This window comes from Emydura macquarii, unplaced genomic scaffold (assembly GCF_026122565.2).
Source record: "Emydura macquarii macquarii isolate MOO-44397 ecotype Brisbane River unplaced genomic scaffold, CSIRO-AGI_Emac_v2 contig_499, whole genome shotgun sequence".
NCBI classification, from domain to species: Eukaryota; Metazoa; Chordata; order Testudines; family Chelidae; genus Emydura; species Emydura macquarii.
In genome coordinates, this window is record NW_027130636.1 from 1,446,611 (window position 1) to 1,473,381 (window position 26,771).

At 45.1% G+C, this 26,771-nt stretch overlaps 1 protein-coding gene across 5 annotated transcripts in view; it reads left to right on the top strand.

Moving 5' to 3' along the window:
• The window catches only part of EPHB1 (EPH receptor B1), a 351,973-nt gene that overhangs the window by 319,088 nt on the left and 6,114 nt on the right, over window positions 1-26,771 (top strand). For 2 of the 5 annotated variants that reach the window (XR_010918133.1, XR_010918132.1), the window contains exons 13-16: window positions 194-343; window positions 2,833-3,026; window positions 4,378-4,533; window positions 5,080-6,425. Coding sequence is in view for 2 of the 5 variants with exons in the window: in XM_067538718.1 (XP_067394819.1) it covers window positions 194-343; window positions 2,833-3,026; window positions 4,378-4,533; window positions 5,080-5,188 (609 nt within the window). In the remaining 3 variants the exon portion in view is untranslated. Of the gene's footprint in view, window positions 1-193; window positions 344-2,832; window positions 3,027-4,377; window positions 4,534-5,079; window positions 7,806-26,771 lie in introns of those variants that run through there. The other 3 variants (XM_067538718.1, XR_010918134.1, XM_067538719.1) reach the window with 3 other exon arrangements.

The following is a 26,771-nucleotide window of genomic DNA, read 5'->3' on the forward strand; positions in this document are numbered from 1 at the left end:
GCTTGGCTGTGTTGTGTGTTATTTTGATTCCTCTTCTGCTTTGTGTATTTCTTTGTGTGCAGCAGCTTAGAGGTGTGAACTGCTGCTTCATAAACCGAGGGAGAAGGCTGGTGGAAGGTTTGGGTAATTCCTAATGACTGGGACATTAGAAACTCCAGGGCTTACAATTAAGCTGCTTGTCCTTCTTCTCCAGGGCGGCAAGATCCCGGTGAGGTGGACTGCTCCCGAGGCCATTGCCTACCGCAAGTTCACCTCTGCCAGCGATGTCTGGAGCTACGGCATTGTCATGTGGGAAGTGATGTCCTTTGGAGAGAGGCCCTACTGGGACATGTCCAACCAAGATGTGAGTGCTCTGGTCACCGCACTGCAATTTCCTGCGTGTCTGTCAGTCTCCAAGGGGAAGAGTCAAGCACGACCCTTCTGCACCCCGGTCCGCCCAGCCATTCCCAGCAGGAGTCTCTGCAAGGAACGGTGTAGGGATGCAGACAGCTACTGCACCCAAGACTTTTCCAGCAGAAGTCACCATAGGAATAGGATAGCTGTGTATCCTGGAAAACCAGGAGTCTCTTAATTTCCAGGACAACGGGGGTGGGGTGGCTGCACAAACAGGGTGAGGGGTGTCTAAACTCCCTTGAAATTTGAGCTGGTCATCAGTAACCCCTTAGGAAATCAAAGACTTCGGCTTCCCCTGAGATACTGGAGAGACACTAGGGGCTTGAAGAGAATAGGCCATTCCTCCCAGCCTTGCTTGCTGCACCTTTTCAGCCTCTCCGCCCCCGACATGATGAGTGGTATGAGAAGGAAAACAGGAGACATGGGAGGCTGACCGTAAGAAGGGGAGAAAGAATGGGCTGAGGAGAAGTTTAAAGGGGCCTTCAAGAAGTGCCGCCTCTGTCACTGCTCTGCAGTGGAATTTCATTGTTGTGGATGAGGAAGTCAGGGCTGGGACCGGCTCAGATACAGTTTTCATGGCTGCTTGCCAGCAGCCAACCTGCCCCAGTCTGGCCCTCCCCACCATGTGTTTTAACAGCCCCCATTTCTTTGCAACCCAGTGCACTTTAAGCCTGGGAATGGGGATGCTGGGGAGGGAGAAAATGTGGGTAAAGGGGTCAGAGGGTCGGGAGTGAAAGAGAAGGAGAGTGGGAGTGTGGGGGGGGGGAGAATGGGGTGATGTGGAAGTAAGCAGACAGAATAGGAGTGAGTGAAAGAGAGAGCGAGAACAGGAAGGAGTGGTAAGGGGAAAGGAATGGGGCAAGAGAATGGGGTTAAGAGACAGGTGGAGGAGGCGGGTGGTTGAGGAGGAGGAGAGGGAAGAGCGACTCCATTCTCACTGGCACTGCCAGTGCCTCAATTGCCAACCCCCATCCCCTCACCACACCTCCCCGTTTAGCCTTCCCTCTGTGTAGGAGCACTGCCTGCTTCGGAGCCACACCGGACACAGCCTCACTGCTTGGATTTTAGACCCTTTGGATTCGGCTCCGAAGCACATTTGGCACATCCAAGCATTTGGTTTGCCGGGTGCTGAGCCAGTCAACCTGCTACTGTTCTACTTCCCTGCACTCCTCCCAGCCCTTTCTGTTTGGGGGCACCAGACAATGGGGGATAGGAGACTCTTCTTGCTCCCGCTGCATGGCTGCCGGCGAACGGGGGCGGGGAGGGTGGGAGTGAGAGGCTTATTTTTCATTCCCCCCCCCCCCCATTTATTTGGAAAGCTCCCTCCCCTTCTGGGTCTTTTGATGGCCTGTATATCTGGCTGTGGGACTAGCCAGGTGAGCATGAGGCAATGCATAGGCTCTTAGTCTGGAGTATATGCGGCCTTCACCTGGACCCACACATCACTAACGTAGGTGATTTCCAGAGAGAAGCTTTCAATTTGCCAGCAGTCCCTCTCCAGAAGTCACCACAGAGAGTGGTGTGGAAAGTCTAGTTAAGAGGTGTTAGCTCACAGCTACTCCAGCCCCAGCCTCTCAACCTGGGCAGCAGTAGGTGGTTTCCAAGATGAAAAAGGCTGTTGAATAAGGTTTTAAGATAGGAAATTGGGAAGAAAAACCAGTGGGCTGATAATTGGACTTCAGGAAGCGGGAAGGCCTTTGAAAATGTTCAGGGGGTGTGTAAGCCAAAGAGAAAGACTTGGTAATTCAACTACTGTACTCCAGTGCAATCGGCAGAGATAATGAGAGTGGCAGCTCTCCACAGAGAGGAACTAAAATGCTTTTGACTCATCAGAGCTCAAATTAACCTCTGAGCGCATTGGTTCCCTCCGAGCCGGCAACCCAACCCTTGCTCCCTTTGCTTGTGATCACACAAGCTGGCTACAGCTTTCCCACATCCACATCATTAACGTGTAGAATACCTTCGCTGGGGAGAATGATTTGCCACAGAGGGAGGAGAGGGCAGCAGTGGCAAAGTGATTACTCTCCCATGTTCCCTTTTGTGCTTAGATGGCTGCATTTGTGCTAATGTAGGCAGCTGTATTTGTGACCGTCACAGGTATGCCGATGTACTGCTGAGGCCATCTTTCCCTGAAAACTTTGCTTTTTGAACACACATCTCTTTGCTCTGGTATTGGGCCAGGTAATCACTAATGTAAAACCTCTGAGGCGCCATTGAAGTCAATGGAGGTACAACCATTTACACCAGCAGTGAATCTGACCCACTGAATTTGGGAGCTCTTGCCTTTAGTGTGAATTCTCTGGCTAATGGACAGGTTCATTTTTTCCAAGGTGTTGCTTTTACGGAGGTGTGGGTTGGGTTTAATTTTTGAACAGTGATGACTCTTCTGAGCTCTGTTCCTCTATTTATCTGCTCGGCTCTTGCTCCTTCTCCCTGCAGGTAATCAATGCGATTGAGCAAGATTACCGACTTCCGCCTCCTATGGACTGCCCTGCTGCACTGCACCAACTCATGCTAGATTGCTGGCAGAAAGACCGCAACACCCGCCCTCGCTTCACCGAGATCGTCAATACCCTCGATAAAATGATCCGTAATCCGGCAAGCCTCAAAACTGTGGCTACCATCACCGCTGTGTGAGTCTCAAAGTGTCCCAATGCTGTTTGTGGGAGAGTCAATGGTTAGGTTTCAGGAGCTCATCACTTGGTGTGCCATGCCATAGATGTTGGGTCATAAGCTGGCTAAGCTGTTGATAGACAATCAGCTATCCAATTAATTTCGCTTTTTTTTTTCTGTTGACAAATCATTCATGACCCCATCAAGATTTGTGCAAATATATTCGCCCTGCCCAGCCATCAGCCAAATTCCTCATGAACAGTTTTCAGTTTAGGCGTTGTTCTTCACGGACAGATTCTTTGCTGTTGGTTTTTCGTGGCATGTGACTGATGGCCAAAGTCACATGGTATTCTATCATGGTATTCTATCCTTTAATTGGATTCTGGAACTTTTTAAGCAGGAGAGTAACAAAAGACAAATAACAAACAGTTCCTAGGCACCACATACCCAGGCAAGAAATGGTGGCATACAAGGAGTTCTCCAACCTTTCAGGCACATAAAGCCTGAACATGCAAATGTTCCTGAACAGTGAGTAATAAAAGACACGAGAGAGATAGAATCAAATAGCCACAGTAGAGTCAAATGGCTGTTCGGATGCTAGTAAATACTGAGTCTGCAGTACACAGGTGTAGTATGGATAGGATAGGGTAGGGTAGGATAGGATAGTGAGTCAGCATCCCTAGGTACACTCCTGCCTCCTTGCTGAAGAGGCTCTATCCCATTACCTCATGAGAACAGACATTTGCGCTGATGTGCCACAAACCTTCACAAATCCTGCCTCTATCAGAAGTTAACATCTCAGGGACCACTTTTAACTCCTTATAAAGACCTTGGCCTTCCAAACCATCCACAGAGGACCCGTTGAGACCACACTGACACTCCCATACTACTTAAAAGGAGTTGTGTTGTTAGCAGTCCACCCAGCACACATTGTAGCCACTGTAGGTAGGATGCTATCTGCAGTGCCCTTCAGCTCATGATTCAAGGTCTCGCCATCTTCCCAGGGTATCTTGGGGGAGGGAAAAGGAGAGGTAAGGGTGTAGTGGGAAAGTGAGAGTTCAGGAAATATTGGGAAGATTGAAGATTTTTGGCAGCAATCCAAAACAGATGGATTTTATTTACAGGTGCAAGGTGCCTGGGATAGGTGTATTTCTAATAAACACAAAATATACTTCTCAGTCACAGACTGGCAATATTTCACTGATTATACGCTAGGTTATATTGTTTGCCAGGAACATTATAAAGTGTTGGCAACCCAGCACGACCCCATTTCTGCCTTCTAACTGGCTAGTTAGACCCTTGTTTTTGATTTACAGCACCCATGGCCTAGTGTGTCTACCTTGACCTAAGCTCCTTTCTGTTGTCTTTCAGGCCTTCTCAGCCACTGTTAGACCGCTCCATCCCAGATTTCACTGCCTTTACCTCAGTAGAAGATTGGCTAAGCGCCATTAAAATGAGCCAATACAGAGACAGCTTCCTGACCGCAGGCTTCACCTCCCTCCAGCTTGTTGCCCAGATGACATCAGAGTAAGTGGAGCATACAGTGTAACACCTAGCCTCTGACCCAACTCTCCCTGAAGTCATTGGAAAGACTTCTGTTGACTTCAGTGGAAGGAAGATCTGACTCCTAAAGACTAACTTTCTCTTAAGAGTTTCAGTGCTTCTTGGTTGAGGCAGGGTCGGAAATAATATGAGAAGTGCCTCTCTCATGGTAGTTTACTATTTTCTCTTCCAGGAAACAAAACCAGGAAATGGAAAAAATAAAATAAAACAAAAACAAATTAACCAACTTGTTTTGAACTTCAAAATAGGTTTGATTTGAATTTGGGGCAAATATTCTGGTTGGTTTTTGGTTTGTTCAATGTGACTGCTTATCAGACTGCAAATTCAGGTCCATTGTCTTAGATTTAGGGAAGGGACATCTTTTATTTTACTTTTCTCACCTACCTCACCAGTAACACTAAAGAACAAAATAAGGCGTTTCTGGGACAAATACCCCTGAAACATATTAAAGAGTGTAAAATTAAGACATCGAAACTGAACTCCCTGTTGTTTTGGGTTTTTTTTATGCAGAGATCTTTTGAGAATAGGGGTGACATTGGCCGGACACCAGAAGAAGATCCTGAACAGCGTCCAGTCTATGAGAGTACAGATGAGTCAGTCTCCGACCTCGATGGCATGACGTCTCTCTTTTTATGGGGATGGGAAAGGGAAGGGAAACAATGAAGGGTCAGAGGTGGGAGGGGAGGAATTGACTGACAAATCAGTGAAAAATGTGGAAAGGTTGGATTATCGTCTGAGAACTATAGCAGCTGCAGACAAAGAATACACAGGACTTGTTTCTAACCGGCAGCTTCCGTTTCTTGCCAACAGAAGCACACTTACCGATGCCATGGGAAACAGCATATAAATAAATATAAATATGTACAAATCATATATTTAAAAGACAATGAAGACAAACCAATGTGTGTTGGGAAAAAAAATAGACTCTAATCCCACCACCAGTGAGCCGTATTCAAAACTGATCAGAAACAAGGGGCCAATGGAGAGGGGAGAGGTGCAAGAATTGAATATCCAACCTAGAGAAACCATCTTTAGCAACGACATTCCTATTTTCTTCTTTTGCTCTCCTCCCTGACCCTGTCTTCCACACCCCATTCCCTTTCTACTCATGATCTATGTGGAAGAGCCTTCAAAAGTCTCCACAGCTACCTACCGTAATATCAAGATTTTATTCTGTCAACTACCAAAGGACTTCACAGACCACTGCATGGGGGATCCAAATCAATCCAGTTAATGTCTTCATATTGAAGAAGAGATGTACCTTCAATAGAAAACCTTGTTTTTCTTTTGCTTGCATTTTTTTGCAAAAAGGAAAAAAAAACATAATGAAAAAAAGAAAAAAGGTGTTCCCGTGTACGTTGTATATGTTGTCAACTTACTGTGGATTCACTGCTTGTCCATAACAGAAAAAAACAAACCAACCCAAGTGGAACGGACAGTAAATTCATAACCTCCAGGGGAACTGGTATTGTGGGGGGAGGGACAAGTGATTGGCTTTGCCTTCTGTCTGGATCAACTGCTTCTAGAATGTTTAATGAGAAATATGAGAAGAAATAAAGCAAACCCAACTCCCAGTATTTTGCAAACCTGGAGGAAGAAGCAAAGGAATGGTCAGGTTGGATGCTGCACAGGTTTCATATGGGATTATTATGAGATGCATAGTGTTTTTTATGGGATTGTTGACTGCAGAAGCAACTGGAAAAGAAGACAGAGGAGAGACACTCTGGAAAATAGACCGGTTAGTCCTCCAGCATCTCAGTGATCTGCAGAAGATGGCTACGGAGAACTTTTTTTCCATTGTGTGGATCTAAGGATTTTGATATTAAATTACTGACTTAGGTTTCATGGCTTCAGAGGTAGGTCCCTATGTTTCTTGTGCCTCTGTGTCTGTCTATCCTTCTCTACTGTATCTCTTTGCTCACTTCATTGAGGCATCTTCCGTTGAACGTTTTCCATTGATTTTTTTTGTTCATCTGTCAATCTCTTTGCTAATTTGATCTGTCTAGTTAAAATTACTAGAAGCTTGTCAGCGTTTACATAACATGTTTAAGAGTGGACAGTTTACTCACTTTCTCTGGAATGTGAAGAGTTTATGAAAAGAATTAACTCTTATTAAGGCTTTTACTTAGCTCAGACTGTGTGAGTTTTAATGCTCCATCACTTCATTCTTACAGAAATCACAGTTGTCAACAAAGTGCACTCATGGCATAGGGAATAGATTTCTTAGCCTGCTGTTCCAAAAATGAGCTGAAGGAGCCTGATTGGCTTCCTACCAGAACTAGCTGAGTTGCTGCCAAGCTTGGCGTTTGGGTGCCTAAGAGTCTTCATCTTAAGGAATTTCAGTGGCTCAATATCTCATGTCTATGATCTGGTGGCTAAACAGCTCACATCGCTCATTGTGACGATGCAGAGATGTAAGGGTCCGGAAAAAAACCCATAAACTTCCAGAAAAAACACTCTCCCCCTCCCTTTTTTTTTTCTGAGGCCCTGTATAGAAAAATTAGAAATTTTGGGAAAAATTGAAAAGAAACTGTTATATGAAATATTTTTTCTCAGGATGAATGGTGAAAGAAGAAAAAAATTGAGGTCTGCTAGCATTTCCACGAATACATTAGTAACTCTTACATTTTACTGGTTCATAGGGTAGCTAGATTGGTCTACTATTACTACACCTTTTGTATATATAATGATAATGCACGGTTAGAGTCTGCTGGTGGAGTTACTATAAAGTTTGGATATATACCTGAATTTGCTGTTGGTCCTCAATATTATGCTCCATTAACTACATTGTAGGGACATTCATTTTTTAAGCCGTTTCTCTACAAACATGAGTTTCTTCTGTGTCTGCGTGGTAATGTCAGGTCAGGTCTAGTTCTGAGTCCAAAGGATATAACCTTCCTTTTTGTTTACAACAGGACTGATGTTTTCTATTTTCAACGTTTTCTATTTTTTTCCTATTTGCCAACAGGCAAAAAAATACACCTAAGTACCTCTTTGCGCAGCTGCAGTGCCGTCCCTAGGTATATTTGTCATTATTATTTGAATCAAAACTAAAGAATTTATACTTCTTTCATAAATATACCAAACAGTACTTTTTAGGTACTAACTAATTATACATATTATGTTTCTCATTCTTAAAGAAGCAGCTAAAGTTTGGTTTTGATAAGTATGTAACTACTGCAGAAATTTCAGTTTTTCCCAAAATTGCTGGGGGCGTTTTCAGGGGAAAAAAGCAAAGGAAAATAAAAGCAGAAATAAATGTGTTTGTTCCATGCCTTCAATATTTCTGGAAATTTTACAACTCTGATCTCTCCCACATATTGCATGGATGCATTTACAGGGCCCTACACCATCTGGAGCTGACCTTCAGTCTGGGTGTAATATTGGAGGTGGGGTAAAGATAGCTCTCTCTCTGATCATCATATATTCTTAGCAAAAGTCATTCTGCCTGGTGGCCTGCACCCCTTTGAGGGGCACCAGATGCCTTCATGCCCCTTATTGCAGTTTCAGATAGGCCATTTCCTGTGATCACTGCATCCCCAATCCCTGGAAAGGTTTTCTATGGGGCATGAGGTTGCCTGCCTACCATCCGGAAACAGTGGGCCAAGTACATTCCTGCTCCCACCGACATGCTGGGTGATGGGACCTAGAGACGCTTCAGAAGCATTTTCACTATCACTAGGACACATGGGCTTCTGATGTGTCCCTGTCCCCCAGAGATGAATGCACAACTAGTGGGAGTTATCCTTAATGCCTGCCTTATTGTTGCAGGATGAGATCGTGGGTGGCTTCCTGTACCCAAGAACACCTCTTCCTGGTTTGGGAGGAAGTTGCAAAATGAGAGAGCTGACATCTAGCATTTCCTTAAAGAATTGTGGAGTGGGAAGAATAGGAAACCCAGCTTGCCAGGGCAAAGGAGAAGGAGTTGTAGACCTCCCAGCAGATTTCAATGGGAAAAGGGACCCTAGCACCTGGATATTTTTTACATCACCAGTTTTTAGTTCTGTGAGGAAGGTGTCACAAAGCTTGAATGAGGAACAGATACTAACAAATGCAAAAATGATCTGATTTCAACTCATAGTTTCCTCCAGAGTAATAAGTAAAGAAAAACTCCCCTTGTCTGACAACAGAAGGGATTGTTCTAAGCCCTGTCTGCTGGTCAATCATTAATACCGTTTGGAATACTCACCACCAAAATCTGTATTCAGGTATGTTGTCACACCAAACACAACATGCATATGAAACATGCATTCTGCATACTAATACACTGTGTCACTGCATTTGTATTCACCATTGGTAAGGGATCCTTTGTGTTTTTATGATTTTTCTTTTATTAGAAGAAAACCAAAGGTATAAAGCAGCATGACAGCGAGACAGATAAAATACAAAACCACTGCATTTATGAGTACCCTGATGCTGCTTGTTACACAGGATAGGAATGCTCCTCAGAGGAAATTGTCCCTCTAGCCTTGCTTTGTGTAGTCTCAGGTTTATATGCAGTGCAGGAACAGAACTGAGCTACAATCCTTCTTAATGTGAAATCAATGGGCCCAATTCTGCCATTCAAGTCCATGGGCTCTGTACCCATCTGTCTGAGAATAAAATTGGCCCCTCGGCTTCCAAAATAATGTAACTGTTCTAGGAAGCTGTGATATGCTGTTTAACTCTACCTGATTATTTCCTGTGACAAATTACCTTTGTTCCCCTCCCCACCTCATATATTGTCGCTGCAGGCAAAACCTGTGTTACTGTTCTTGACACTTACTGAGTACTAGCAGTGTGCTAAAAACTATAAAAACATAAAGGAAAACAAGGGTCAAGATCTTCCAAAATGTCTCCTAACTGAGGCTCCTATATTCACCTAAATAAATGGCCTGATTTTCAAAAGTGCTGGGCACCCAGCGGCTCACATTGGGGCTATATATTCCTAGATGTAAAGATTGGTTAGCCAGGTATCTTTCCAAGAGTCCATTAGCCATCATCTTATTATTTAATTTAACTCTCTGGCGTAATGGCTAGAGCTCTGGACTGAGACTCAGGAGTCTTGGGTGCTATTCCAATCTCTGCCACTGGCCTGCTGGGTGACCTTGGGCAAGTCACCCCTCTGTACCTCAGTTTTCCAATCTGTACAATGGAGATAATGACACTGACCTACTTTGTAAAGCACTTTGAGATTGACTGATGATATGGTGATGATGATGATTTAGAGTTTTGTTCTCTCTTTTTTCCCATGGTCCCTGATCCATTTCAGTCTCTTCCAACTTGCATAGATCAGGGAGTAGGCACGGGTAATGGTCCTGGTTTCTACAGTAGGTGAAAGTGTTAAATGGCAGACATAAGCATATCTGGTCACCAGCAGCTTCAGTCCTGCCATTCACAGACAGTGGGATATCTCATCTGAGAACAAGGCTATATTTATTTAGCTTTGTATAACAGCCGATAATAGAAGCACCCATCCAAAGCTCTGGCTGCCCTTTCCCAAAGCTTAGAATTTACAGTACTGAGGATGTTATATGAAACTGTTTAAACTCACTGCAACTCCCTCCATGATCCTAATCAGACCTGCTTCCAATACCACCTACCATTATACCATGGCAATAGTTATCCTCATCCAGCTCTCCCCCACCCCCTCCTCAAAAGACGGAGAAGAAAGATGAGCTTTGTGGTGTGTCCAGAAAGTGAACAAATTTGACCTCAGCAGGTCCAAGGCAGGGAGCCTGTCCCAGTGGTGGGTCTCTCACAGAGAATGCCTTCCTCTCTTCCATAGGGAGGGAGATCCGGCTTGAGATCATCCGCTGACTTCAGCTGTCGGGCGGGAGCGCCATGAAAGAGGCAGCCAGCTTCCAAACCACTTAGGCCTTTAAAGGTCCAAAGCAACAACTGAAACTCCACCCAGAAGCCCACAATGCACCTGTTACGTGCACCCAACATAAAACTCCACGTAATAAGGGTGCTGTCACGTTCTGGATGAGTTTTATCTTCTGAATGGCTTCAAGGTACATCCCCAAGGACAGTACATTGGGGTACTCTAATCTTGAGGTGGCAGAGGTATGGATCAGCACAGCAAGGGCCGCATCTGAACGAAAAGTGAGCGCTCACCTTCCCAAGAACAAATAGTAAACCTGCTCTTGGAGCATCTGGAAATAGCCTTGAGTCTAATGAGACCTGTCAGTTGCAAATGTGGTTCCGAAGTAATGGCCACACACCACCAGTTAGTGGTGCTGATATAATTCTGGCCAATTCTTCTGGATACGTTCCCCAAGGCCCTAACATTATCTCTGCCTTTTTCTGGACTGAGCGTCAGCCATGAAATCCTCATCCAAATCCTAATCTCCTGCAGGGACTGGGTCATCCGTTCCACTGCAGCAAAAGCATCAGCTGTAATGGAGACACAGGTCTGGGTATCCTCTGAATATTGCAGACACGGGAGGTGTAGGCCAGGTCTTCTTCTTAACTCTCCTAGTGGCCTTGTACACACAGGGGACAGCAGTGGGGACAGAGCAGAACCCTGCTGTATGCAGTATGAGAGATTGTTAGGGTGGATAAATAACACATTGTTTTCATCATTAGTCAGGAGGAGATCATCCATCAACAAAACACAGTGCAGTTTGTCTCCCACACCAAGTCTAAACCTGGAATGGCCAGGGTCAAAGAGATCTGAAAACTGCAAATATTTGCCACCACCTTCTCAATAGTCAAAAGTACTGGTGATTCGGTACTGATTTACAGTTAGTGAAGTGGTCTTTGTTAAGGTGGCAACTTAAGTAGAGGCCTCCTTGGGAATGCCTGGGATCCTACCCTCAGCATTGATGATTTCTACTGTCTCATTACCAATCGGTACCAGCCAGCATGGACCTGGTTCCTCTGATACATAGGCAGTGGCCTGAAGTACCTCTAATGTTTTCGGAATTTGAGAAACACCGATTAAAACTCAAACAGGAGTCTTTGTGCTTGTGCACTCAAGACACTGATTTAAACTTACAGCTGCTGCAAGGGCGGTCTGAATTCCAGCAATTGATATTGCAGAGTAACCAGCAAACTCCTCACAAATGTGAAAAAATTGACTACATTGCTGAGGAGGCAGCTGGGATTAATCAGGCTATCTGCCACCTGAAGCAGTTCTGCTGCTTTGTGACTTTGCAGATGCTATGGTGGACTCAAAGACATCTACGTCATAGCATAAGTATTTTACAATTTATGTCAAAACTGTTCAGATTTCTACCAGCAACTCTCTAAGCATCTCCTTTTTGGTTAGTCTATTGAAAGTCGTCTTTGAGACTAGGTGGCCTGTGAGGGTAAAGCAACATCAGCAGCCAGGGAAAAAAGATCTTTCCAATATCCCACCATCCCATCAATTGAGTGACCAATGCTCGCCCAGAACCTGTTTCTCTAGGCTTCCTTGGGCAGGCTTTGGATCCTCATCTGAGTGGGATAGAAACAACAGAGAAGGTATTCCCAGACCTAAATAACATGTCAGTGTGTTCCATTGCAAATGACTCAAAATGTTGCACCTCTGAGTATATATACATGAAAGGGGGCTGGTTGAAATTTTCCTTCAAAGTATTTGTTATACAATTGGAAATTTTCATGAAAAATTTTAGTTTTGATAGAAATTTTCTGATTTTTTTCAATAGAAAACTGAAAAAAATGAGCCCCCCAAAATTGCTGGTTTCTGATTTTAAAAAGCAGAACATTTCCGCAGGATTTCCCCACCCCCAATAATTTGCAGCAAGAAATAATTAGCAATTTTGTCCAGCTCTACAGATGAATAAAATGTAATAGTCCCTCTTTGTAAGTCTCGTGGAACATTTACACACGCACCCTTAAGAAAAAAAGTCTTACAGTGGGTTGTGCAGACTCCGGTATGACTGAGAGGCTTTATTCCTTCCCCTGGGTTCTCACTGCAAGAGTTATTGCTCTACTGCGTTGCTCTCACCATTGACTCCTAGGGTTTCACTTCTCCACAACTGATAGCAGAGCATTCTCAGCACAGGTCCATGTCCCTGGATGTAATTCCTTCCAGAAGGCTGAGTTTAATGAGCTGCAAGGGACAATGTAAGACCTGAGTGTTGTGTCGGCTTAGTACAAGGTTTGCTTTAGCTTAACATTGAGGAAGGGGAGATTTTATGGAAAGGGATGGAAGGGCAGATTTGCTGTAGGCCTTAAAGCTGAAAGTTTGGGATTTTGTTATTGGTTTTCTAAACGTAAGCTACATTTCTCGGTATATAAGTGAAATCATAAAGACATTCTTCCCATCCCTCTGCATTAGTATGAAGCTGTCACTACAAGTAAAGTGTGACTTGTCCTTCTTCTGTCTCTTGTCTGGTTTTCAAAGAGCAGGCCCCACATGATTCATTAGATAGAGATAAGAGATTAAAGGTGACTTGAGGATGTGAGTATGTCTTCAAGGGACCTTTGTAAAGATAACAAATGTAGGAGGTACTTACATTTACCAGCTGTGTGAGGAGCACTATTGTGCGACTTAAGTTATTTCTGGAAGCATCACCTTCAAAAGACATGACCTCCAAGATGCTCTCATCCTCCAGGCTGGGCACTGTGCTGGCTTTCCTAGCTGTATTGACTCGAGTGGGCTGTGCTTTCAGCAATAAAGCCCCGTTAGGACCAGTTGGCTGTTAACCGAACACACAATAAAATCTAAACCGCTGACAGGCAACTTTCAGTATGAATCAGCCTGACGTCTGACCACTCCCTTCTATGAAGGATTTCAAATTATAACATCGCAACCACATTTCATTTCCTTATTCTTCCTGCCAGTTTTCTGTCTCAAAGGATCTTTCTCCCACCTTGTCTTAACCAATGACCAGAGTTCACAAGAAATGGAAGGTCTCCACCATCTGAGACACAAGGAGGGCTCACCGGTGAAATCCAAACACCGACACCTCCAACTTGCATGTCTGAAAGGCTTTGGCCAGCTGGCAGAGTGACCTCCAGATTTTCATGCCTCCATTGGGAATCAATCACTCTGGAAAAGAGGCTTGTGGCACGTCATCTCCCTTTTGCACTCCTGGAGGCCTCTTCTGAAGTGTTCAGGGCTTGAAATGGGCACGAAGCTGAGCCATGGACCCCAGTGTTTTCCCTCCACCTAAAGCATAGTCTCCTCACTGAACGGTCTCAGCCTGTCCTCACTGAAATGTCTCATCTCCGGCAGCTTGACATCCCACCTACACCCTCCCCTAGCAGCAGAAGACCCAGGGAGGGTGGGAAGGACAGATAAGACCTGCCTGAATACAAGCCCCTCTGAGGTGTTTCTCTCACCTGGTTGGAGCCCCAGTTAACACTGGGTGGGCCCAACTCAGGACCCCATCTCTTAGTCCTTGCAGGGGGCTCTGCCCTTTCTGGCACTCCTTTTATTTCTTTCCTGGTGGAAACAAGTGTGCCAGTATGACTGAGAATAAACTCCTCCCTGGGCCAACTTGAAAGGGAAACAGCCAGCGATACCCTCTTATTTTGGGGCGTGCCTGCAGTGGTTTTACAGGAGTCCGTCTGCCTCAGAAGCCAAATCAGACTCTCCCTGTTGGGGCTCACTGGGTGTTTGCAAGAGCCCCCTCCAGCTGCTTCCAGCCCAGAGAGTCCTTCCTCCTTTGCTGACAGCAGCTCCCTCCTTTAAAAAGGCCTCCTTCCCCCAGGCCCCGTCACGCGGCCCACCAGCATTATTGTTCTCCAGCCACAGCAGGAAGGGCTCCTGTGTCCCACAAGGCCTCTCCATGGCCCCAGCAGCAAAGGAGTAATGAATCCATCTGCTTTGCAGAAGCCCAACAACAGCCCTCCTCTGGGCGTGGAGGGAGTGACTTTCCGTGCTTGCTGGCGTGGTCTTCTACCGCCAGCTCCACGCACCGCCTCAGAGAGGCGGCTAGAGCCTGTGGTGTGGGAGGCCTCCGACACGGCAAGCCTCCTTTCTCCTGGCTGTTGGAAATAAAAGGGGTGGGCCCTGCAGATGGCCTCCCTTACACAGTTCCTCCATTAGTCAAGTTATTCTGCTCTCCCATGTGGCCTTTTATTGCTTGCTAATCCCCAGCGGTGTCTGCTCCAACCCAGGGCCTTTTGGTGTCTGGGAGTAGGACAGTTTTGTTCCTGCTGGTAGAATTGTCCTATTAGAAGGACGGTGGTTTCCTCTCTTTTGTCAAAGATGGTTATGGAGTCTTTAGAAGCTGTGGTGCTGCTCTGAGCCTTTTACCGGGAGAGCATTGGGTGCCAAAGCCTGCAGGCAAGTAGCCTGTGGGAGTGCAAGGTGGGCATGGCAACCCATCCATATCTTTCCTGGACCCAGGCATTCTAGTGTAGGAGAAGATAAATTTATAGGTCAGAACCAAATTGTCCTGATTGTTGTTGGATTGTTTCACCACCCTCATTGTGCTGCTGCTTTTGCACGTTGTTCAACAATCCAGGAGTCACACCGAGGCAGATATTGATGTCTCTAAGAGATAGCACCTCTCCTACTTCATGCCAGGACAGAGACTGCAGCCAATGTCCCATTTTAGGGGAGTGCCATGGTCTGGCTCAGGATCTTTTCTTGTTCCAATTCTGATGCTTCCAAAGGGAGGGCTCTGCCCACCTGTCCCCGTTGGAAATGGCAATTGTCACCTCTCACAGGCAGAGGAAGCTCAGGGCTTGGATGTGTCTGTACTTAGCTCAAATGAATTCTGACTGTGCCCCCACTTTGTCACCTGGCTCACTACGAGTCTGTCAAGCTGTCTCCTCACTCTATCTTCGTCTCTCTTTGCCCAGATGCGACATTTGATGATGGCTATGGCCATCCAAAACAATTTCTTTTAAAACTGGAGTAACTGTTAAAAATAATCAAACAGGTTGTCCCGGGGGTGGATTGGGGAGACGGAAGCCTTTATTGCCTGCTCGTTCCACCTCAACACCGCTAGTGAGCAACAAAGGGGTTACTTTACAATTCTTTTATCCATAACAGTATGTAAATGTATACATTCTCAGCAACTCCCCATAGACCCTTATTTGGTTACATTGACACCTATAAAATGAATACTAACAACTACATAATGAATATAATTATACCCGCTCCTGTTTGTTGTTTACAGGGTTACCATACAGAGGGCAGACACATCACCTTAAAACCTATACATTTTGCAATAACATTCTTTGAAGTAAAGGTATGCCAGGGGGAAAAGGAAGATAATGCTTTCTTTCCACCAATGCCTTACTCAGGAGTGGTAATAGTGATTTTATTAGCCTCATTCCCAGCACAGATGGCCAGGAAGGGAGGAAAAGAAGAAAAAGATAACAGACTCTAACTAAAATTCACACCAATTAACAGAAACAAGGTTTGCCCTTGCCTTGACCTCATTTCCCTGTAATTTAGGCCCGACCACTTGTCCAGCTTTTAACTCTTTACTCTCCTACAGTAACGTTGAGGTATGTGCTTGTTGAAAGCCGGTTCCACAGTCAGTGCTGTTTTTCGTTCTACCGTGTCAGGCGAGGCAGCTTTGTGAGATGGCAGCATGGCATTGTTGTAAGAACACGTGAGCCTAGAATCTGGGAGGTTGTGGCCCGCTGGCGCTTCCACATCACCACGGGAAGCTTAGCCTGGGTTTCTGCTGGAGAATCCTGTGAAGCTAGCTACTGCAGGAAGTACCGACCAGCAGGACTTGAGTGGCAGCCTCCCCCCACGCCCAGCCCACTGATTGGCTCATGCTGGTGCTGTCATAGGGAGCTGTCTGAGCAATGATGGGGATCAGCTGTTTGCTTCTGCTCTGGCCCTTGCCTTACTGCAGACCCTAGACTCCAGCTTCTGACCTTGGTTCCTCCCCAGTTCTGCTACTTGCCTGCTGTCTGACCCCGAGGTCCTAGTATCCTGACACAGCTCAACCACAACCCTGCTACTCATCTCCTGATTGCAACTTGGGAAGTGACCACTTCACGCAGGCTGGTCCTGCCAGGCATCCGCTCACCCCTTTGGCTCGGCAGGCACTAGTGTGCTGCCATTTTCACGCAAGCGCGTGAGACTTTGGCAGATCTGCCATCGTATTTTTTTATATGTCCCACGGTGCCAGGACCTGAGAGGTGCTGACCAGCCGCTGCAGCTCCCCTTGACTTCGGTAACAGACTTGGACAGATGCAGGTGAGGAGAGGATGGTAACTGGAAATATGAAGGGGCACACAGAACTGGGAAACTTGGCATCGGGTTTAGACAGCAAACTTGGAGAGAGGAAGCCCTGTTCCCCAATCCCAGCCAGGCCCTGCCTCTGAATTGTCCCTTCCTACTCGGGACTGGTTAAATCCAGCACATATTACCTCCATAACTTGGAGTTCTGCTGTCTGATTGCATCACTGTTTAATTCCTTTTCCTCTCTGTTCTCCATGGCCGCCAAGTCTGTCCATTTCACAGGCTGGTGTTTCTCTGGCAGTGAGTCTATCTTTCTAACTCCCTGTTTATTTCTTATGTCTCTATCTATTGATCAATCTATTTGTCTGTCTTGCCTCACTCTTTATTTTCTTTGACTGAATCTATCTTGTTCTCTCGCTTTCTCAAATCATGTCCTTTTACTCTATGAAATGCTTTTCAATTGTCTGTTTCATTTCTACATTTCTATGGCAACCGCAAAATCCCAGCCTAGTCATCCTCTTTTTTTTTTTTTTTTTTTTTTGCCTGTAGTGGATTTGCTAGGAGACTGCTGACAGGCTGTACTTCAAGTAATTTATCTCCTAAAGCAAACAGCTGTGGGGAGAGGGGCGGTGGAGAGGGCAGAGCTGAGGGAGGGAGGCCATGAGAGGCTGGGGGCTGGGATCTGAGGAAGGCGTTCAATGACTGAAGGCTTCCTGGGGTCCCCAAGCTGATAGCTTTTGTGATTGGGGTGGGCGGGGGAGAATAAACTTGCTGTGAGTGGCTTGGAGAGGTGCTGAAATCTCCCTTACAGCTGTGGACAGATGGTGTGCTGTTTGTTAAATGGCTGTTTACAATTCCACTGAGTAGTATAAAGCCCTCGCTGCCGCTCAAGAAGCAATTGGAGGTGTGGAAGGCTAGGATTGCTGTGACAGAGACAAGGGCTGGGGGCGGGGAGGGGGAGCCAGTGTGTGTATGAGAAACACGCTAAACCAGACTCAGTGTGTACATAGCCTCTTTGTTGAGACTATATCACCAGAAACCTGCAGCCGCTGGAGTGGAAGATGCTCTTGCATCATGGGGATCTTTGATGCAAGACAAGATGTCCTTCTACAAAATACACTTTAGGTCAACCACAAGACATGGGCTTGATGAAGAAAACACTGGGTGACATTCTCTGGCCTATGCTAGGATGCTCAGACTAGATGGTTATGATAGCTCCCCCTGGCCTGAAAATATGAGTCTGTCATTGGCCCCCAGCAAAGTCAAGGTCAGATGTTTCCTTTTCCTCTGGAATTCATCACTCTCTTTGTATAATGCCATCTGTGGCCAGTCAAGGCCTGTGAATGTTCCAGAGAGGCTGCTTTCCGATAGCAGCAATTAAAATGGGTTGCAGTGTAGCTGGAAGCCAAGGTAAAGTCAATTGCTCTCATGTTAAAAACAATAACAGCATTAGAAATAGGGAGACGAGTACAGATTAATAACATTATTATGTGCCTTTTTATAAATAAAGGAAATATATTTTGCACTGTTAATGACCTTCAAATTAACAGCTCTTTGAAAGCACTTATGTATATTTAATTTTAAATGTTGCTGAAAGTCAAAGCGGGGATTGCAGTGAAAGCAGCAGGAAGCCAGTTTTTAAATAAGAGCGAACTCAGATCATTATTTCTGAGTCTGTCAGCTTTTGGTAGTTTTAATGTATTCATTTTTTTCCCTCAAGAAAATCATTTGTGTTTTTTCCCCCCCTCCTTTTGCGCTTTGAAGATTTCCACTCTTTTTCTCTCTCTGTGGGCAGCAACTCAAGGTCTGTGTTGTACTTACTGGTTTTCCCTTTTGGCTTTGTATTCATTTATAGAGTAATCACGTTTATAGATATGCCAGTTTAGGAGTACAAAGGATTCTGTGACCTCACAATTCGGGGTAGTTTAGTAGCTTGTGATTACTGATGTAACATAGTGAGAGGTTTATTTTGCCACGAATAATAATGCTTACCTTGTATGCAGCACTTTTCATTCAGAGATCTCAGAACACTCCATAAAGGCAGGTACATGTCATTATCCCATTCTACAGATGGAGTAATTGAGGCACAGAAGGGCGAAGTAAGATGCCTAAGGGCCACCCAACCAGTCGGTGGCAGAGGTCAGGTCTCCTGACTCCCAGTACAGTGCCCTGTCTCTTAGATCACAGATCTTTCCCAGTGAAGAAAAGGCAGAGAACCAGAATGGCAAAAAAATAAATGTGGAATGGCTTCTCCTTAACTCCCGTTCGCTTCAATGGGAGCAGAGTTAGGCCAACACAAACACTTTGGAAAATCCCACCCAAGATATTTAATATTTCTATACAGGTGTAAATAGTTTATCGCAACAGTTCATAGGAACCCTTTTTGCACATGTATTGTTACAAAAGCTGACCAGACCTGATTATTACAAAGTGCATACAAATAGATGTCCCAAGAGACCTTGGGACAATCTGTTTGTGACATGATGATTTGGAAGAGAACCTGGTGTTTCCTACCGATTAGCATACTGCAAGAGTATTCCAGCTGGTAGAAGCAAGCAATCTGGAGCGGAATAAATAGTTGGGCTTCATTTAAGAAGTTTTTTAGTAAATTAACATGCTCATTGTAGCTGATTTACAACTAGGATGTACACATTTGCATTTCTTAGGAGTTTGAATTACATCTCTTGCTTCTGATCTAGAAAAGCTGCCAATAAATTTGAACCACAATATGTTCATTTAGAAGTCATTATTTTTAAACATTGAATTTAACTTTAAAAAATTCAATTGGTTTCCAACTTGAGAAATGGATTTCCAAACCCCACAACATATTTTCAAACACTGCCAAACAAATACTAACTCTTAGGCTGTTTTCCTTCTTCCCACCTGCCTCCATTTCTCTGTATTTGGGTTATACATGATTAATTTATAATTTAAAGGCTTGCCATTCTGATCAGAGTTTTGCACTTAAACCAGGTGTTCTATATTTGCTTCTTCAAAGATTTGATTGAGTAAGGTGATCCACAGAAGGTTATTCAATTTACATGTCATGATCTGATTTGGTGGCTCTTATATAAGAGCCTGCCAAGATGGATGATGATCTAATTATAAATTTGGGAGCCTTCCAAATTGTTCTCAAAGAAGTTCAAGGAAGCCTTCTTGTGAAATTCAGAATAAGACTCCTTGGGACGTTGAGAGAGAGAGCTCAGTATCAGAAACTTCCAAAGTGATTCTGGGGGGGGGGCAGATACAGACACCCCATATTTAAATGCTTTTTGCATTCACAGAGCAGCAATGAGCCAGTGTCCTGAGTCTAATCTCACTGACCTTCTGTATGACCTTTGGCAAGTCTTTTTACCTTTCTTTGGTCTGTTTCCCATCCCACCCGTTGTGCACTTAGACTATGAGGTCTTTGAATTTAGGGACATAGGACTTGCCATACTGGAACAGACCTAAGGTTCATCTAGTCTAGAACCCTGATTTTGACAGTGGCTGGTACTACATGCTTTGGAAGAAAGTATAAGATCTGTTCAGCAGGCAGGCGTGAGATGCGAAGGTCTCTCGTTATGTGTTTATACTGCCACTAGCCCAGTGTAGCTCCAGGCGCTCCTGACAGATCATAATGGCAGGTTCTATGCCAAAATAGTGCTTAAAGAAGTTATTATTGTAGCGAATTTGTCATGGAAATGTGCCAGCCTGTCTGAAAACAATCTGAGATCCTTGAAATCTGATCAGGTTTTTAATTTTATGTCTTGTTTCACCTTCCACTTTTTCATGCTTTTGGATCTGGTGTAATGAGTATTGGCAGATGTCTGGCTGTAGATTTCTCTGCAGAGTGAGCTACTTCTACAGTCCTGCTCTGGATTGGTTTGAGGTTCCATTCCAGCCACACTTCTTGTGTGTGGATGCACATTCTAGCACCAGAAACTGAAAGCAAGAGTTGAACTTTAATAAAAAATAAAAAAAAATAAAAAATGGAAGACTCCGAAGGCATTTTAACCAAACAGCTAAATTAAGGAAAACGATACTTTTTTTCAGGGTCTGTCCTGCACGGGTTGGGCTTTTTATCATTTCCCATGGCAATCTAATTTGCAACCTCATGTTTTAATAGCTAATAATCAATAAATGAAAGTGTTTCCTGGTATGTGGCCTAAATGTCCTCTTTCTTAATTTGATCTCAGTAATCATAGAATCATAGAAGATGAGGGTTGGAAGGGACCTGAGGATGTTATCTAGTTCCATCCCCTGCTCAAAGCAGGACCAACCCCAACTAAATCATCCCAGTCAGGGCTTTATCAAGCCGGGCCTTAAAAACCTCTAAGGATGGAGATTCCACCACCTCCCCAGGTAACCCATTCCAGTGCTTCACCACCTTCCTAGGGAAAAGGTTTTTCCTAATATCCAACCTAGACCTCCCCCAACTTGAGACCATTGCTCCTTGTTCTGTCATCTGCCACCACTGAGCACAGCCTAGCTCCAACCACCCTGGAAACCCCCCTTCAGGTAGTTGAAGGGTGCTAGTCCTAGTTATATCCCTGCATAACACATTAAGGGCCAGATTCTACCACCATTATGCACTTACTCCACAAGTAGCTGCACTGATTGCATTGATTTGCCCAGAAAGGTGCTACTCAGGAAGTGTGGCAGCATTGCCTCACAGGTGTTTTTACCCTTCAGTGTCTCAGCTTATATTCCTCACCATGGAGTCACCTGTCAGGATTACTTGTATCCTCTGTCTTGCTGATGGCTTCAGTTTACTTGTTTCACCGAAGTCAGCGGTTGGGCTACTCTGTGTTCTCCTTTTGTCAGTGTGCCCCTCATCTGATCTGCTTCTCAAGTGCAGAATACTGTGATTGATGAACAAAATGAAACACTCCATAGTTGTCGTTCTCTGGTTTTTCGTGTTACTCATCCTATTGGCCACATTTGTCTGTCTCGCTCCTTGTTTCTGCAGAAGCATTCCGTCCATTGTGTCAACTTGTGATGGCTCTGATGGTTTATCTTTTGGTGCTTAATACACTTGCTTTCCTGGTTTCTCCCATGGATCTGAGCTGCTGATCAGTGTCCGGAAATTTTTCTTCCAGAAAGAAGATACTCTTGCACTTCATGCAAATGTAGTTCTCCTGGTTTTCATTTAGGAACAGCAACACTGCAAATCTTGTGCATCAGCTCCCGTTTGGTATCCGTGCTCTATTCCAATTATGCTGTGTCATTTCCTCAAAGGGGTTGGTAGGACTTCTCAGGTCCTGCAAACTTCAGCTGCTTCTTCTAAGAGCTTCCTGGGGAATTCCCATGGGAATCCTCTGCTGGCGTCCAGAGTGTTCTCTCAGTATTGGCATTTTTCCCTATCCTCACTTCCAGCCCTCTCATTATCAGCACTGGCTCGCCGCTCCGCCAGCCCACACATGCAACTTTCCAACAAAGTACCTAGCAATGCACATCGCCCTAGAAACCATTTTCAGCTCCTCACCCCTCTGAATGCAGCATTTATCATTCCTTCAGTACTCTCATTGCACACACCTCCTGAGAAAACTGTGGCTACCTTTCCTCTTCTCTGAAGCAAAGGGAGGGGACACTGATTTATTGATGAGTACCTCTGACCTCATAATCCCACTGGACATGATATCACAAAACCACCACCCTCCACAGGTCATAGGCCAGCTGCATCTTCATGGAGTGGGAGCAGAAAGGGCAGCTCTTTCTGTGATTACAACCTCACCACTCAACCATCACATTTTCAGAAGGCAGCAGAAGAGGAAAGAGAGGATGGAAGAAGCAAGAGAACAAAGAGGGAGAGCAGAAGAAAGAGGGCAGAGCATCCTTTATCCCAGGAAAAATACTATAGCGCTTTATTGTCCATAATGTAAGTTAATGGCATAATAGTGGCAGAGCCCATGATTGAATGAGCATACAGGTTGAATTTCACTCCAAGTCCAGGTCAGAGTACTTCCTCCACTTCAGGCATGGCTCATGGATGGAACATTGTAGACGTGACCAGGAAATGGAATTTCACTCTACCAAGAGATCCAGGTCCTTACACATGATGATTGAAGTCCAGTAGCAGAAAAGCCTGCTCCCATCTCTACTGGCTTTAACCCCATCAAAGGTATGGCAATTCATTAGGTCTTCTACTTCACTATTCACTTATTGCCACATAAAAGAAGTTCTTTGTTTGCCTGCCCTTCCTGTCTCCAGCCCGGTGCTGCTTCCTGGCTCTCCCTTCCATCTGGTTCTTATGTCTCTGTATTATTATTAGCATTACAGCAGTGCCTAAACACCACAACTGAGCACGTAGTGAGAGACAGTCCCTGCCTGCCCTGAAGGATTTACAGTTTAAACTGACAGCAGCTGGGTGGGAAGTCAGTGCCACTAACAAGCGATGTGACATGCACAGGGTCACACAGCAGCTCAGTGGCAGAGATGGGCAACAAAACCCAGGTCTCGTCTAGTACAGTACATTATCCACTAGGTCACACTACCTCTCATCACCATCACTTTCCATTCTCTTCTGTCTCCCTTTCAGTTGCCCACAATCTTTGCTTTCTTTAGGTCATTTTCATCCCTGGAGCTAGTTCACTGAAGTCAGTTACACCAGGAATGAATTTGTTCCTCCCTCTTGATGATTATCCTCAACGGTCTCATTAGGCAATTGAACCCTTGTTTTGAAGGTGGGGAGAGAGGGCATGAAAATGATGGTTAACATCAGTGCAATTATCAATGCTAATTAGTGCTGAGTGGGACTGACAGCATGAAATACAGACCATGCCAAGTATTATGTTTGAGGAGCAAGATGCCTGGGGAGTTTCATATCTGAAAAGCAGACTGGAGCTCTCTAGAGCCTACTGCAGACATGAGGGCTTGAAATTTGTGCAAGTCACACTCACAAATTTGCTGAATTTTTTTTACGGGTTTCCTGGGTCTCTCCCCTCAATAATTTAGAAATAAGCCCACCACACACACTCTGGATTTCAGAATCACTTCATTCCGATTTCCCCTCTGCAGCCCAGAGATTGCATTAGCTTGAAGAGTCGGGAGAGCCCAGCTCCTGCTGTCAAAGAGTTGATCATTAAATATCCAATTTCTCCTACAGTCATTTCTTGATTGGGTTGGATTTTATTCAGCACACAGAGCATTGGTCTAAGTATCTGCTTATTACTTATTTTGTATTAGTAGGGAACCCAAGGCTTGATTGGGGACAAAATGGGACACACAGTCTAAGGACAGAATTGCCTGAGTTGGGAAGGGATGCAGAGGGGTCTTCTCCCATCTTATGTTTCCCCCACAAGGGCTAAGAAAGACTCATCCATCCATGCCCTCCAAGGCCATTGACGCCAGAAGGGGAATGGAAAGGGCCACAACCAAGTTTGAAATGAAGCAATTCCTCAGTCTAATCTAATGGTTGGTTGAAGAGTCATTAGTCTTCTGGTGATGCCACCTGTCAGATGAGACAGAAAAGAGGGACATGGCTACCCCGTTCATGAAATCTGTCACTTTGTTGTCTTTTCCCAGGTCTGTGACCAATATCCTGTGTGACTCTGGGCAAGCCACATAACCTGTCTCCAACCCAATTTCCCAGCCCTAGTACAGGGACAGGAATACTCTCCTAGCTCACAGGGGTGTTGCAAGGCTGAACTTGTGTTTGTAAAGCACTTTGAGATCCTCAGGTTCAAGGCCCTTTACCAGTGCAAAGTATTATCATTAGCCCGATATTTATGATTGATTCCTGTGCAGCTCAGTGCACACACGTGAGGATGAGGCAGGATTTCCACTGGATTTATGGGCATTGTACAGAGCCAGGACATGTCTAGAAAGGGCTCACCTTTGCAGAAGTGTTAACTGGGATTTGCCTGAGTTCAGGGACATATTATTTGGGAGCCTCTGTACATTAGCAGGCTTTACTGTTATCCTGCCTCTCTGAAAGCTCTGGATTAGCCTCCTAAGGAGTGTGTCAAGTAGGAAGAATTGCTGAACAACCAAATAATGCTTCTCCCTAGAGGTTCAGCCCCACACAGGGTCAGGTCTTGCTCTAGCCAAGCCAGCAGACTGAATCCTTAAGAGCTATTTCCCTTTCGCCTTTCTTCCTTGAACCTCATTGACTCCTTATACTTTGGCCAGTCTCCTGGCTTGCTCTTTCTCTTTAATGCCTATGGAAATTAACAGGCTTTCTGTCTCACACACCTGGCAGGGGAGCGGTGTTAACACAGAGAAAACACGTTTTAACTCTTAACTACTGGATGGCCTCCCTTCAGGGAATCAAAGCCCCATTTGCATTAATTGTGGCTGTCAAATTATCCTCCCTGTTAAGTGTAAAACTGCACTTCATTGACAATTTGGATTCCCCAGGGAGATGGCATTGTAAGGACTGATCCCCAGGGAGAACTGGTGGGAACAGTTAAAGAACAGTGATTGCTTTGCTCTCCTTCTCCCCTCACTTCTCTTAGCACAAACTGGGGATCCATTTTTAATTTCTTCCATATTTCTTCCCTGATTTACGCTCCTGCTTGCTTCCGTGCTTCCTGTGTTTCCTATTCATTCTTTCACTATAACCCTAGCGGGAATAATAGACATATTTTCTTTGTGCTAGTTATATACTTGATCAAATGCATTTCATGCAGCTGTGAAGTGTCACTATATTTATAATTTATAATTCTGCAAAGCGACCCGATTTTTATAGCCTTTAAAAGAGAGAACAGAGTGTGCTCCCAAAATAAGGAATGATAAATTATTATACAACTGATACCAATATGAATGTTGTTTGCCATGTTGTTGTAACCACGTTGGTCCCAGGATAGGAGAGAGACAAGGCGAGTGATGGAATATGTTGTATTTGACCAGTTTCTCTTGGTGGAAGGTACAAGTCTATGCCGGTGCTTGTACCACACTCCTCAAAATAACTTCTCAGCCTAGAAGTTCTTTAAGTGGCATGACTAACATAGAATCAGAGAATCATAGGGTTGGAAGGGATCTCAGGAGGTCATCTAGTCCAAACCCCTGCTCAAAGCAGGACCAACCCCAACTAAATCATCCCAGCCACACCTTAGGAAACCTCTAAGGATGGAGATTCCACCATCTCCCTAGGTAACCCATTCCAGTGCTTCACCGCCCTCCTAGTGAAAAAGGGTTTCCTAATATCCAACCTAGACCTCCCTCACTGCAACTTGAGACCATTGCTCCTTGTTCTGTCATCTGCCACCACAGAGCACAGCCTAGCTTCATCCTCCCTGGAACCCCCTTTCAGGTAGTTGAAGGCTGCTATCAAATCCCTCTCATTCTTCTCTTCTGCAGACTAAACAAGCCCAGTTCCCTCAGCCTCTGCTCATAAGTCTTGTGCTCCAGCCCCCTAATCATTTTTGTTGCCCTCCTCTGGACTCTCTCCAATTTTTCCACATCTTTTCTGTAGTGGGGGGCCCAAAACTGGACACAATACTCCAGATGTGGCCTCACCAATGCCGAACAGAGGGGAATAATCACTTCCCTCAATCTGCTGGCAATGCTCCTACTAATGCAACCCAATATGCCATTAGCCTTCTTGGCAGTAAGGGCACACTGCTGACTCATATCCAGCTTCTTGTCCACTGTTAACCCCCAGGTCCTTTTCTGCAGAACTGCTGCCTAGCCAGTCGGTCCCCAGTCTGTAGCAGTGCTTTACGTCATCTGTGCTTTACTTTCTCTCTCTCATTGTGCTAGGCACTGTACAGACACATAATGGGTGATCCTGTCTGCCTTGCAGCAACTGCAGTGTGAAGAAACAAGGCAGGCAAAGGCAGTATTGTTATATTTATTTTACAGATGGGGGATGTAGAGATTAAGATCCGGATCCTCAAACAGCCTAAATCCCTTTGAGAATCTGGACCCAAATAATGTGCCAAAGGCCACACAGGGAGTCTGTGCCAGGGCTGGGAATCAAAGACAGCTCTCCAAGGCCTTAACCACAAGAGCATCCTTCCTCTCATTGAAGATTGGTGTGTCTTTTACAGGTATTGTTTAAATCTTATATGGTCAGATCTGGAGCTGAGGTAAATCACTGTCACCCCATTGACTTCAAGGCAACCCGGCTGATTTACCCTAACTGAGTTTCTGACCCCAGGAGACCTGTGCACTTAAGGGACATTTT